This window comes from Cinclus cinclus, chromosome 7 (genome assembly GCF_963662255.1).
Source record: "Cinclus cinclus chromosome 7, bCinCin1.1, whole genome shotgun sequence".
Lineage (NCBI taxonomy): Eukaryota > Metazoa > Chordata > Aves > Passeriformes > Cinclidae > Cinclus > Cinclus cinclus.
Window position 1 is genome coordinate 18,192,582 of NC_085052.1, and position 15,268 is coordinate 18,207,849.

The 15,268-nt window shown below is 41.3% G+C and overlaps 1 protein-coding gene across 1 annotated transcript; it reads left to right on the forward strand.

Moving 5' to 3' along the window:
• Nucleotides 1-250: 250 nt before the first annotated feature.
• RBP3 (retinol binding protein 3) lies at nucleotides 251-15,268 on the forward strand. The gene is made up of 4 exons (XM_062496656.1): nucleotides 251-3,298; nucleotides 10,017-10,207; nucleotides 12,956-13,098; nucleotides 14,940-15,268. The coding sequence occupies exons 1-4, from the start codon at nucleotides 251-253 to the stop codon at nucleotides 15,266-15,268; spliced, it is 3,711 nt and encodes a 1,236-aa protein (XP_062352640.1).

Genomic DNA, 15,268 nt, shown 5'->3' on the forward strand with positions numbered 1-15,268 from the left:
GAAGTTTATTACTGTTTCATAAGAGGCCTGTGAAGTAGTAAGGAGCTGAGCTTCATCTATTGGTGCACTTTGGATGATGCACTCCATTTTAATGAGATTAAAGGTTTAGTGCAGATAAAAGATCTGTTCAGTGCACCTGGATTCAATACAGGGATTTCAGTGCTTTCAGGATTCAGAGTCATTGGGAGAGCTATGTTCTTCTTGATTGATAAGAGCTTCTGACTTCTTTTCTCTTCCATACAAAGGCAAAATGATCAGGACACATTTCTTGCTGTTTTCAGCACTGATCATGTGCAGCATACCCGCTGAGGAAATCTTTCAGCCAACTCTAGTGCGGGACATGGCTAAAGTCCTTCTGGACAATTACTGCTATCCTGAAAACCTAGTGGGAATGCAAGAAGCCATTGAACAAGCAATCAAGAGCGGAGAGATCCTGGACATCTCAGATCCAAAAATGCTGGCCAGCGTCTTGACAGCTGGAGTGCAGGGTGCACTGAATGACCCAAGACTGGTGATTTCCTATGAGCCATTACCACATACCACTCCCAAACAAGAGGCTGAGGGTTCCCCTACCCGTGAGCAACTCCTGAGTCTTATTGAGCATGTGATCATGTATGACAAACTGGAGGGCAATATTGGCTACCTGAGGATTGATTATATCATAGGAGAAGAAGTTGTGCAGAAAGTTGGAGCTTTTTTGGTGGACAAGGTCTGGAAGACACTGATAGAGACATCTGCCCTGGTGATAGATCTTCGTCACAGCACTGGGGGACAGATTTCTGGCCTCCCCTTCATCATCTCATACTTGCATGAACAAGACAAGAGGCTCCATGTTGAGACTGTATACAATCGTCCCTCCAACACCACCACAGAGATATGGACACTACCAAAGGTGTTGGGAGAGAGGTACAGCAAAGACAAGGATGTCATTGTTCTGATCAGCCATCACACCACAGGAGTGGCTGAAGATGTGGCTTACATCCTCAAGCACATGAACAGAGCTATCACTGTTGGAGAGAAGACAGCCGGGGGCTCACTGGACATCCAGAAGCTGCGTATTGGCCCTTCCAATTTCTATATGATGGTTCCTGTGTCACGATCTGTGAGCCCCTTGAGTGGGGGTGGACAGAGCTGGGAAGTGAGTGGGGTGATGCCATGTGTGGCTACTGAGGCAGAGCAAGCCTTGCAGAAATCCTTGGACATCCTGGCAGTGCGCAGAGCAGTGCCTGGCACCATTAGCCACCTCAAAAACATATTAAAGGACTATTACAGCTTAGCGGAGAGAGTGCCTGCGCTACTGCAGCACCTTGCCACCTCTGACTTCTCTTCTGTGCAGTCATCCGAGGACCTGGCCACCAAGCTCAACACTGAGCTGCAAGCCTTATCTGAAGACCCCCGCCTGATGGTCCGAATCATGATGCCAGGTGAAGCTGCTGATCCCCCAGCTGAGAAGCCAGTTGGAATGGCAGCTGATTTACCTGACAATGAGCAACTGCTGCATGCCTTGGTGGATACTGTCTTCAAGGTGTCAGTGTTGCCAGGTAATGTTGGCTACATGCGCTTTGATGAGTTTGCAGATGCCTCTGTTCTTGCAAAGCTGGGGCCTTACATTGTACACAAAGTGTGGGAACCCCTTCAAAATACAGAGAACTTGATCATGGACCTACGTTACAACCCTGGAGGCCCTTCCTCCTCTGCTGTGCCTGTGCTACTCTCCTATTTTCAAGACCCTGCTGCTGGTCCTGTCCATCTCTTCACAACTTATGACAGATGCACCAACCATACACAGGAGCACAAGAGCCAGGCAGAATTGCTGGCCCAGTCCTATGGGGCTAAGCGTGGCATCTACCTGCTCACCAGCCGCCACACTGCTACAGCTGCTGAGGAGTTTGCTTACCTCATGCAGTCCCTGGGCCGTGCCACACTGATTGGTGAGATCACAGCAGGAAGCCTCTCACACACCCGTACTTTCCCTCTGCTGCAGCCTGGGCCAGGAACAACCCGTGGCCTGACTGTCACGGTTCCTGTTATCACCTTCATTGACAACCATGGGGAAAGCTGGATGGGTGGGGGAGTTGTTCCTGATGCCATAGTGTTGGCTGAGGATGCACTGGAGAAGGCTGAAGAAGTGCTAGCCTTCCACAAGAACATGGGAGTACTTCTGGAGGGTACTGGGCAGCTCCTAGAGGCTCACTATGCCATCCCAGAAGTGGCTGGTAAGGCCAGTGCTATGCTCCGCACCAAACGGGCCCAAGGAGGTTATCGATCAGCTATAGACTCTGAGACTTTGGCTTCCCAACTCACCAGTGACTTGCAGGAGGCCTCTGGAGACCATCGGCTTCACATCTTCCACAGCCACGTGGAACCAACACCAGAAGAGCAGCTTCCCAATGTGATTCCCAGCCCTGAAGAGCTGAGCTACATCATTGAGGCACTCTTCAAAATTGAGGTATTGCCAGGGAACCTGGGTTACCTTCGCTTTGATATGATGGCTGAGGCAGAAACCGTGAAGGCCATTGGGCCGCAGCTGTTGCAGATGGTATGGAACAAGCTGGTGGACACGGATGCCATGATTATTGACATGAGGTACAACACAGGTGGCTACTCCACTGCCATCCCAATACTTTGCTCCTACTTCTTTGAGCCTGAGCCTCGGAAACACCTCTACACTGTCTTTGATCGCAGTACCTCCCGCAGCACAGAGGTGTGGACTCTCCCCCAACTCACTGGCAAGAGATATGGTTCCCTCAAGGACATCTACATCCTAACAAGCCATATGAGCGGCTCAGCAGCTGAAGCTTTCACTCGCTCTATGAAGGATCTGCACCGGGCCACAGTTATTGGTGAGCCCACAGTTGGTGGATCCCTCTCAGTGGGCATTTATCGTGTTGGCAACAGTTCCCTATATGCCTCCATCCCCAGCCAAGTGGTGCTCAGCCCAGTCACTGGAAAAGTATGGAGTGTGTCTGGAGTGGAGCCACACATCACCATCCAGGCCAGTGAAGCCATGGCTGTAGCTCAGCACATTGCCAACCTGCGTGCTCAGGTGCCACAAATACTGCGAACTGTAGGCAAACTCGTGGAAGATAATTACGCCTTTGTGGACATTGGGACTGTTATAGCATCCAACCTCACAAAGAACATCAACAAAGACAGTTATAAAGGGATCCATACAGAGGAAGAACTTGCTGGGAAGGTGACTGCCATCTTACAAGCTCTTTCTGATGATGAACACCTGAAATTACTCTACATCCCTGAACATGCCAAGGACAGCATCCCAGGGATCATGCCAAAACAGGTACAGTTCTCTCATACCCAGCTATAGAGATGCCAGCTGGAATGGGAGCATTAAATCAGATACCTTATCTTTTTCTAGCCCATACTACAAACCCACCCTGATTTACCTGTTCCCAGAGGAGAAGCCAAGGGTTTCGTGGGCTGAGCTGTCTCTGACACATGGGGTAGTAGATTGTGGAATTAGATAGTACTTCTAGATGCATAGATTTTGGAAACAACCTTCAGACAGTGAATCTCAGTTGCCATATACCACAAGAAAAAATGGAGGGCTTCAGGGTTAGAAGGGAAGATACATAATTTTTTCTGTGATTCCTCTTCTTTCAGTGCTGTAGCTTTTCAGAAATCCTCTGGTTACAAACCCAGGTTGTAATTTGAGGGAAGTTTAGTAGGACTAGAGTAAATGCATACAACTCGCTAAACGTGCAGCCATGTGCTCTTTGATAAACTTTTCTATATAAAATTGTAGCAGCTGATATCTGTTACACCAGAATAATCAGCAACTCCTTTGGTAGTAGCAGTGAAAAGTTCTTCTAATTGTATCTCATACTCAGCATCAGATAGTTTCCCAGTGACCTAGAAATACTTTGGAAGAAGTATCTGGGTGGAATTTAGGTGACCCCAGGGAGAAATTGATTTTTAATAATCTACTTTTGCCCTTGCTGTGTGGTTTGCATAACAGTCTGTGCTTTGTTCTGAGCCTGAGTGTTTATACACTGGTCTGGCTTGGCAATCTTTCTTGTTCATTGTTGTGCAGAAGGGAGCTCCCAGGAGCACTTGTTAAAATTCCATCTTCAAATTAAATAGAGGGTTAGGATAACCTGATCCCTTCCTTGGATTGAGTTAGCTGGTTTCTGACTACTGCACTAGCATGGCTATCAGAGGCATATTTTCTCCAGGGACTCATAAAATTACTTTTTGAAGAGAAAGCATTTGCCTTTGCAATGAACCAGAGTAGACCAAGTGTCAGGTAACTATTAAATGTTTCCTGGGGGAGGAAATCCATAGACTTCCACACTCTGAGATTTTTGGCATGCAAGATTTAAAGTGGCCATGACCTTTGTGGTATTACCACAAATACTAAGGTCAAGGACAAAGTCTAAGCATTGCTAGGGGGTGGATTTTTTTCTCAAGTTTGTTAACCAAGAGAAGCTGGCCCCATTCTTGCCTCTAAGATTAAATGGAAATCATTAATTAAAGGAGTTTTCTATTCCAGCACTCTCCCTCCCCACTTGGTTGAGTGTAGAAAACTTCACTCTAAAGATATTTCAATGCTTTTGGCAGAGTTCTGTGCCCAATTATTATCAATGTACCAGTAATGACACACCAAAATTTCTCCCCATTCTGCAGAATGGATAAATCTTGCAAATTAGTCACTGTGTTCACTGAAGGCTGTTAATGAATATTGTTGGTGGTTTTTACTTGTTCAGGTCTTACTTCATTCAGACCTTAAACATCAAGAACAGGACACAGAGGACAAGTATCTTATTTGTCACATGATATAAAATTCTGATCCTAATAGACCTAGTGAAGAAATGTGATTATATTATTCAATGCTTCTGTTTTACCATAGTTCTTTGTCAAGCAAAATAATTTGAACAGGTCAGGGATACATCCATAAGAAGGAAGTCACATCAGCGTGGATGAAAACCAGGACAAATGTGAGATTTCTCAAAGGTGAAATAATGTATGAAGAGCAGAGACTCATGTCTCTTATGAGACTAAAATTATTTCCATAGGCAGAAGCATTCCCTCATATTGCTGGAGAAAATCAGGAGTCAAACAGACAAGAGACAATTAAGATGTTAACAAAGACACTGAAGTCATTAAAGGATTTTCTTTAAGATGGAGGTAAAAGAAATCTACCCATTCCACAGAGCTCTGGGCAGCAAGAGTACCTTCATCTCCTGTTTTGCTTTTGCAGCCGTAAGAGGGATGCTTTCTGTGGAACATTTCAGTATACCCCAGAGAGTAAATTCTTTTAGAGTACAGTGAAGCATATATAATGGCACCAGCTGCATTTGTAAATTTACCAAAAAAAAAATAAAATTCAGCAGCCCGATACATGGACATAGTGGCTCTCCTGATCTATATCGCATTTATTCCTTAAAAACTGAAGAGCTAGTTTTTCTCCTGTGCTACCTACCTTCCAAGTCACCCTCTCCCTTGACAGTAGAATTTTACTGTTAATGACCTTGATGGTGAAGCAGGTCCAACACAACTAACTGAAAGTGATGATAAATAACTACAGGAATGATGGGATGGGACATAGGAGATGGACAAGTGAAATGCATGCAGTCCTTTGCATCTGCTGGACTAGAATAGCTGCTGAAGCATAGTACAGGGGAGTTAATGTGTCTCCTCTAAGGAGCAGCAAGGTCACTGCTAGTCAGAGTTGTCAGCTGCATAAATGCCACTTTCCAAAGTCAGACTTCCTTGAGGCAAATTTTGTCTATATTTTTTGTGACCTAGAAAATAACATTTTGCTAATAAGGCAGAGCTCTGTAAACTTGCTAACCTGCCGTTTAATAATCCCTGCTTTTTATTCTTCTGTCTCTCTCTCCCTCTTGAGTCAAACTTCCTCTACAAACTGAAACACTTGTGTTTGTGACTGTCTACCTATGGAAGAACTGCTGCCTGATTTTGGCATAAGCGTTACATCCATTTTAAGTGATGAGGAGTCTCTCTGAGTGATTATTTTGTCCCCTTCATAATGACCAAATAGTTTTAATGCACTCTTTACACCTAAGAGAATTTCTGTAATGACAGTTTAAATAAGCAGCTGAAAAATATTATCAGAAAAAAAGGCAAAAAATTAATCCTTTATAAAGAGAGATTGCTCCTGCATTTCAAGTCCTTCTGTTTCCAGACTAATAATATGTATATATAGGAGAGTGAAGGAGTCAATAGTTACAGGTGTTTTACCAGAAAGAAGTACAGTTTGTTTGCATCCCTTCATTAATGAGTGAAATCAAAATGAGATCAGCCTCCAAGTGTCAAGATAAATAATCAAATTGCTACATCTATTGCTAACAGGTGGAAAAACAATTGTTGTAGGCTCATATGATGTTACTTTACACAGTAAAGGCAGTGGTACTATGCAAGTTCATGCAAGAGAAAAATGTTTCTTCTTTAACTCTCATTGGCTCTTTTTTTGCAATCTTTGCTTTCTTGTTTCTAGGGTGATAGTAGTTCATTGCCCAACTCTGAGAAGAAAGTATCTTGTTTAGGGGGAGTCCTGTAAAAATGTAAATGGGCTCTTCATAGTTCATAAGCTGAGCACAAGTCAATAGGGTCAAGCTGTTGCAGTAAATACCCCTCATCATCAAACTGGAATAGATAAGGAAGAATATAATCAGGAAAACATGAAATCTTCTGGTACATTTAGCTCTAAAGAAAATTCATCTAGAGTATAATAGGCACAGCCTTAGGCACTGGCTTTCTGGAAAGATGTGGCTCAAGTATGGAGACAGCAGAAAAGAGGGACAAGAGTAAAGAGAGCACTGAATAAAAGCAGCCTTCAAAAAGTTTAAAATATTTGAGTTGTTTATTCCAGAGAGAAGAAAACTGAGAGGACACATGAAAACAGTCTTCAGATACGTAAGAGACTGTTTCAAATATGAAGAGAATAATCTCTTCCCTTGTCCATAGTAAATTGGCCAAGAAGTAATGCACTTAAACAGTACAAAGTAGTGAACTCTGACTGTTTACACTAGATCTTAAAAACATCTTTCTAATACTAAGGCTGGTGACGTACTAGGGTGGATTGCCTGGAAATCACCCAGTTAAGTGTGTGTTGTTAAGAGCAAGTGAGAATGAGCTGTCAGGGCTATAGCTGATCCTGCTCAGTCCTTGAGCTGGGGGCCCTGCTAGGACAAACAGTTCCATTCCAACCTATGAGAGTACACAGGGAAGCCAAATGTTCTAAGAAAACTGCAACCCTGCCACTCAGCCCTCAAGATCTCATGATTCTTAAACTAATCTCAGAGTTTGCAATGGTATTGCAAGGGTATTGGTGATACTATTTTAACAGCTAGCAGTTGACAGAACTAGCAACCTTAATGGAAATCAGAGTTATCTTACAATCTTCAGCGCAAAAATTGCTGTGAAAAAACAGGTTCCACCTAAATAGACGAAATAACTTAAGGGAGAGATGAAAGGGGAGAAAATAGGGAAGAGAGGTAGGTTTAGAAAAGTCGTTTGCCCATGGCTGGGGTTTGTGTCAATAACAGAATCAGGGATCAAACTCCGTGCACAAGTCCCAGGGCAGCATTGTAAGGTCCTGTTTATTGTGACATCATGGTTTTACTTAGTCCACTCACCTGTGGAAGGAGTCTGCAGAACAGGACTGCAGACCCTACACGGTTAATGAAAAAACATTTTTCCTTGGCTTAAGTGGAGTTAGCTTGGAGGTCCTTTGGTGTAGCCAGATTGCTTATAGTGTGCACCTGAGAGTTTATATTTAACAAGAAGTCATTTGTATGTAAACATTGTCTGACTGAGCAGCAGATCTTACTTTCAGCTGCATCCTGTCCCATCTTGTCCTTGGCCAGCAGAGCCCTGCCTTCCAAAAGAGAGAAGGTGGTCGCTTCCTGAAGCTTGATTTGCCTCCTTCGGTACCCACAGCATGTGGCCCACGTGTCAGTGTCATGAACCTGCAGTTTTGCAGGGCAGTAACTCTCTAATTTCAGTCATAGGCTCCTCACCCCTTTTGCTGAAAGGTTCAGACACTTTCCCCGGCACTCCGGAATTACATTCTGAGTGCTTTTCATCTGATTTCCAATCTTGGAACTTTTAGAATAGATGTATTTTCATACCTTTTCCTGAAGCCATGAAGAGCTTTCATTTAGATCCTTGCTCATTTATTTCACTTCATAAGAGCTGGGGCTTTAAGAGCAATCTGCCCACCTTCAAATTTATAACAAATTTTCAAGAGTTATCAAAACTGAAGTCCTCAGGGAACAAAAATGCAATGCATCACAGTAAAAGAATAAGTCAAGAACAAATTTATCAGACAGTTCCTATTCTTAACATGCTTATGGGTATGCATTTAGCAGTTATCACTGGAGACAGAGACAAGACATTTGTGTGTTCAGTTAAAATATAATTAGTAAGTGGCTGAGAGTAACACATCAGTTTTATTTGCAGATGTTACTAATGAGCAATGTTTCTATTTTCCTCCTGGGGGAATCTCCGATATCTCTGAACTAGATATATGTTCTATCAAAACAATCAATGCATGTTGGACATATTTTTCAAAACTGTGATTTTTTTAATCAAATTATAGTGGGCATATCAAGTAGCATTGATGTCACTGGGAAGTGGATTGGAAATGACAAGCTCAGCAGTGCTGGACTAATGTGCTCACAGTCCAGATATAATGGTTATTTTCACAAGGTATAGTGATAAAGAAGGGTACAGAAAGGAGTTTACTCTTTTCATCAGGTCAACAACTACGGGCCAACAGGGCTTTTAAATTAATTATTTCAATTTTGGTAATTATGGCATACATCAAGAACTGAATGATGAAGTGTCATATGGTGGGTAGTTTTCCCCTAGGTAACCTCGAGCTGTGTCAAACACAGTTGCATTCACACACCTTGGAACTCTTTCTGCTGTGGCAGTCCTGCTTTTGGCAGGAGCATAGCTCCTCCTCCACTATATAGATGTCAGAAGATTATTTGACTTCTCTGTAGTTGCAGACAGCCCAAGTGCCTGGCCAATTCTGTGTCATGTCGTAGACTGGAAGAGCACCTCTAGCACATGGCTCACTGCTGACTCCTTGTTCTTTTGAGTGTAAAAGCATGAATTGTTTGAGGATGAGCTATGGCAGAGGGCAACTGATTAAAAAGAAAGTATAACAGCATTTTCACAGCAATCCCGAGGAGAAAAGACCAAATGGCTGAAGGTCATATAAGTCATATGTAGTCTAAATTCTTATCTCAAGCTGAAGGAATATCTGAAAATTCCATTTTCAGATGCTGCATGCAAAATAGAAGTTTGGCAATATGAGCTGGCTACGCCTCAATGCATACAGGGGTTACTAGGATAACTTTATTATCTGGCTACACGTTGCTACTAAAAAAAATGTCTTCTGTTTAATAACATAAGCTAAGCAAAATTAAATAAATTGCAACCTAACACGTGAGGCTCCAGGCACATGGCCACGATATAAGAGATTTAACATATCTACTTCATGACTATCCTAGCACATGCCCAACACATCAGGTTATTGTCCCAGGGACTGGGTCATTAAGAGGGGCTGGGGCCACTTGCACCTGCATCCAGCAGCTGTTTGTCCAATGAGGCCAATCAAGAGATTATGAAAGTCCCAGATGCCATGTTTAGAAATAACTCATAAAGGCAAAATGTGTGCTTGGGTGGCAACCTTGGACTGGGATTTATGCTGCAGGCTGGGATTGTTCTTGTAGTCTTTTTGCTACAAATTCTTGTATTTTTGAAAAATAAATTGAGCTCTGGGAAATAGGTGCCTGATCCAGAGTGTGGGTGTTTTATTGATGCACCTTATACTGCACAAAAATGCATCAGACAATGCTAACCTATGTTTAGTGTGCAAAAGTATTGTAAAATGTATTATGTTTTTCAAACTTGGTCACATTTCTCACATGTGTCCCACCTAGATTAAAACAGGACCCACGTAATTTTGTGTCAAGATATCAGTGCCAGAAAATTATTTGTTTTGTTTTTCTGTACTCTTTCAGATCCCTCCACCAGAAGTATTTGAAGATTTGATTAAATTTTCATTCCACACAAATGTATTTGAAAACAACATCAGCTATCTGAGATTTGATATGTTTGGAGACAGTGAACTTCTAACCCAGGTGTCCGACCTAATGATAGAGCATGTTTGGAAGAAAATTGTTCACACAGATGCATTAATCATAGACATGAGGTAAACCTTTGAATGGCAAATAACCAAAGCTCTTTCAAAACAGCATTTTATTTGTAACAGTGAATTAGCTTTACATGGCTTGATGTCCTGTTTACAGGCTAACATTGCTAGGATTAAATGAGAAAAGGGAAACAGCCAAGGAAAATAATAACAGTCTGAAAGTATATCTCAAGATAAATTGTATCATCACTTGAGATGTTTAGAGCTAAATAGGAAAATTTAGGGAATAGTTTGCAGAATGCAATTCTGGATGTTACATGAGTTTTATTTCTCTAATTTTTTCTAATCTAACTCTCCATATGCCACATATATATGTAAATAAATCTTTTACTTCATGTAGTGGTCAAGTGATTCAACAAAGACTGACCATGTTTAAGGCTGTGTTACAACATTTAATTTGCAGTGCTAAATAATTCTGGGCAATTAGGTGTGTACAGAACAAGCCTTGTGCACAGAGCACAGAGGTGCTTAGAGGTACTGTAGAACTCCTGGGCCCTGCTGATCCAAGCTGCAGAATCATATGCCTGCTCTCTGCTTAGAATTCTGTTGGACACTCCAGTGTGTCAACAGTGCTTCAAATCCTATGAACCATAAGATGTCATCCATTTTCCACCAGCTATCAAAGCAGATTAATATAAAAATGTTTATTTCCTACACAATATTTAAAGAAGTAATTCCTTTTTTGTGGTCCAGAGCTAATGTGTGTGAGCCCAGAACATTAAAAATATAAACCAAAGAAAAGAAGGACTGTGTAAGTACTTGGTTTTAATGTTAGAACTACTTGCATCTATTGTCATCATGGGGCTTTTAATATTTGGTAATCTTCTTAATATTCTTGTGGGATTTTTAGCATAAGGAGGAAAGGTTGAGCACAGTGATGAGAGCAGAGACAAAGATCTCACTATGTGAGCACAGAAGAGGCAAAGCAGCAACCAACATAAAACACCCATGACTGAATTTGAATTCAGCAAAAGCACCTCCATCTTCCATTAGACTTGACATAGGATTGGGACTTTCCTCTTTCTTGTCCCAGTTTTCTCCCAAACTAAAAATTTCAGGGTTGGGGACACTGAAACAGCAAAGATTAAATCATATCTCAGGTACTAAATGGTATCATTATAGCTCTTTTCATGTGTTGTTTTGTTTAGGTTTATTTTTTTTTAATATTTAACGTATTTTCAGTCCTTTAACTGCGTATAAAAGACAACCCCAAACAAACCTTCTGAAATTCTCTGTTTGCCAATCTTATGATTTTAAGACTGATGATTTAAATTTTGCATGGGATTAACTGTAATGAATAATGTTTCTCATTTTACAAGTTTTCCTCCCTGAAACAGCTGGATCACTCATGAACTTCACATTTAGATAATTTCAATTTTGCATGGGATTAACCATAATGCATGATGCCTCTCACCTTAATAGCTCCCCTTCATAGAACAGCTGTGCCATGCATGAACTTCATGTTTTTAACTCTCACAGCATCAATAGGAGACACTAATAAACTAAAAAGCCTCCCAAATGTCATATAAGTCATCTGTAAGAAGGAGTACTAGCATCTAAAAGTTAAGTTAAAACTCTGGCAGCAGCTCAGTTGTTATTACTGACTAAAGTTCCTGAAGTTTCACTGTCTGCAAGAGTCCCAGGAAGAGCATTTCAGCATTGCCCTGCCTGCCACCACCTTCAGCCGTGATGGTCCCTGTGGGAACCTGGCCTCTGCTGGGCTGAGCTGTCTCATGGGCTGTGCAGCAGCAGCAGCAGCACAGCATTATCAGGGACATGCTGAAGGTGGTTATTTAACTTCTAGTGTCAACCACACGGCTCTCAAATGCTGAAGAATGAAGCCTCTCTCTTCGGAACAGAGACCTCCTGGATTGTCAGATCCTTTTCTGGATGTGAAGAATCTTAGCTATAGATTGTACTAAATAAACCCATTTTCCAGCAAGTTTTTTGCTGGAATGCCTGTGCTAGGTACTCCTAAAATCAACTACAGGAAAATACTGAATCCACACTATCAGTAAGTAAAATACAAACATTTCTAGAGCTGTGTGTGCTCTAGTATTAGTGAAAAGTGACAGGCAAAAATATGTTGGTAGTTAATTGTGTGTATTTATAGCAGGGGTTCTCCAATAACAGGCTCTTCAGTAAAATTAATCTTCAGAGACTGCTATGGAATTAAACTGCAACCAAAGTTTTCAATTACAACTGTGCTAAATGAAGCAACTAAGACAACCTTTAAGCACAAAAAATTACCTCATTTAAGCCACTAAGTCTTCTCATTTTGTGTAGAAAAAAATAAGAACACAACAGTTCTACAAACATATGTTGCTTTAATTGGAATTTACTTTTATATATTAGGGTTTAAGTATTCATTCCATGCTGGCCTACATCACGAACAGAATGGGTTACTCAGAGAAGAGTAACAAGAATCTGATATTTCTCTGTGGATTCAGAGTCTTGGGTTACTTTCTGATTTTTCCTAGGCAATATCAAGGAAAAAAATAGACTTTTAAGTTTTATGTTTGCTTTTAAAATTAGTTGTGGGTAATAACAGTCCAACACTCTTACACAGGACTTTTTTTTTTATCTGATAGATGTGCAAATGCTGATAAGGGAGAATGAATGTAAATATATCAAAATGTAGCCATAAGTCTTTTTGGGACTGATATTAAGGAACAGTACTTGGAAGGAAGAATTACTGCCTGACACAAATTTTCACTTGTTTTCCTAATATTTTAAATTTTTGAAAAGGTACAACATTGGAGGCTCCACTACACCCATAGGAATCCTGTGCTCATATTTCTTTGATGAAGGACACCCAGTTCTCTTGGACAAAGTTTATGACAGACCCAGTGACTCAGTAAAGGAGATATGGACCCAGCCACAGCTCAAAGGTAAATGACAATTTCTTTTCAGAGTAGCTTTTCATTTCAGATGTCCCTCCTTGTCATTTTAAAGTGAGGCATTAAACCCTCACCACTCATTAAATTTCACCACTCATTTGGTGAAAGCACCTGCCATGATCAGCTCAAGCTGTATAGAGAATGTAGAAACCAAAAAAAAGTGCATTTCAGCCATGTCACTCGATGCCATCTATAAGTAACAGTTTATCACTCCTAGAAATGGGGTATTTTATGCACAGAAGTCTGTAAATTGGTCCCCAGAAGTTTAGACAAATATAATACTATGTACATCAGCTGTAACTTTTTGCTTCTAAAAGCTGCCAAAATAAAAAAAAAAAAAAAATCCAGTGTTGCCTAGACCTCTAGTAAGGTCTCTTCCAACACTCCCATAGTTTTATACATTGTTCCCTATTAACCTACCTGTGTAATCCTCTACTTCAGTGCATGAAAACACCCCAGTTTGTCCAGAGAAAAGAAAGAAAAACACTAAATTTTGTACATCTGGGTGAGTTTGAAGCATTTGGCAACATCACACACCCCACACACCTACCCTGCCCCAGTTTGTGGAAGTTGAAAGGGTGCTGCAACATGCAGAAATGGAGCTCCTCAGTGTTCATTAACTGCAGTTAGAGTTCTAAGAAGCCTCAAAAAGGGGTTTAATTATTTTCCTGTCTTAAGCTAAGACAGTAGCAAAACAGTTAAGGGTGTCTGCAGTTGTTGGCTTGGATCAGGCTGAAATGGTTAAATTTTGTCCCAGTCTGCAGGGCCCATCTATTTTCCTTCCCAGGCAGTCAGAGGGGTGGGCTGTGCTTAGGGATATGATTTCTATGGACACATTCCAGTTCCCGTCAAAGAGAACAGGCAGACTCATATTAACTTCAAAGGAGCTGGATCTGATCCTGTATTATATGTACCACTGTGAAAAGAGTCTTCTAATGGTTATTATGTTTATAGTGAAATGAGAAGACCAAAGATGGTGTGAAAATTAATTACCATGCTATTATTACCATACTGCTCTTAGAATTCACCATGAGAATTATATGTCATATTATTACTTACTTATATATTGACATTTTTAGAGCCGTTTAGTTTTTAAGTCCTAGTTATTACCTGCTGGTCACCTTTTCAAAGAAACTAAACTCTCAAAAAGTATCTAGCATGTTCAGATAGATTGAAAATAAGGGTCATAATCCTTCCTATTCCTGTCAGCTTTTATGTAAGAAAATTATGTACTTAGATCCTAATAATAAAGGCATATTTGTTGAAGGGTTTGGGACAAAGGCCATGTATAGCATCCATTTACAATCTGTGAAAAAGCTGTGGGAAACCACTGTAATTATAATTTCATAAAATAATGCCTGCACAGTTGCAGGCCAAGCTCTATGACAGCCATATTCCTAGAACAGGGATGAGGGTGGAAAACTAAAGATGCTTCTGGATGAGTTTTGACTACTCCTGCTGCAACAGTGAAAATTGCCATTTTTCTCACCTGTCTATTCTGCTACTCTGATGAGGTCTGGTGCTTCTGTAAAAGTCACAGAAGCCACAGAAGAACTAATCATGAGCTGGCTTCTCTCCTTATGAGGCTCAAAACCAGAAACTGATGGCACAAGAGCACCACACAGGGAGGCAGCCTTTTTTGCAACATATAGTCTGGGCTAGTGTTAAAAGTACTTTAATAATATCATAGGCACAAAGTAAATTTCCAAACTTCTTGGGTTGCTAACAGCAGGTAGGGAGTAAAGCTTCTATCTTGGCTTTTCTTTGCTCTATTGTACAAATAATTCTCTGAAAATGGATTCATTTCTGATGGGTTTTTTCCTACCTTACAGGGGAGAGGTATGGCACTCAGAAGGGGCTGGTAATCCTTACCAGTGCTGTGACAGCTGGGGCTGCTGAAGAGTTTGTATACATAATGAAGAGACTGGGCAGAGCTCTCATCATTGGGGAGCAGACCAGTGGTGGCTGCCATTCCCCACAGACATACCAGGTAGATGAAACCAACTTCTACATCATCATCCCCACCTCCAGATCAGTCATCTCTGCAGACAGCACCTCTTGGGAAGGGAAAGGAGTCACTCCTCACATAGAAACACCAGCTGAAACAGCACTCATCAAAGCAAAGGAGATGCTCAGTGCTCACCTACACAGCTCTCGATAG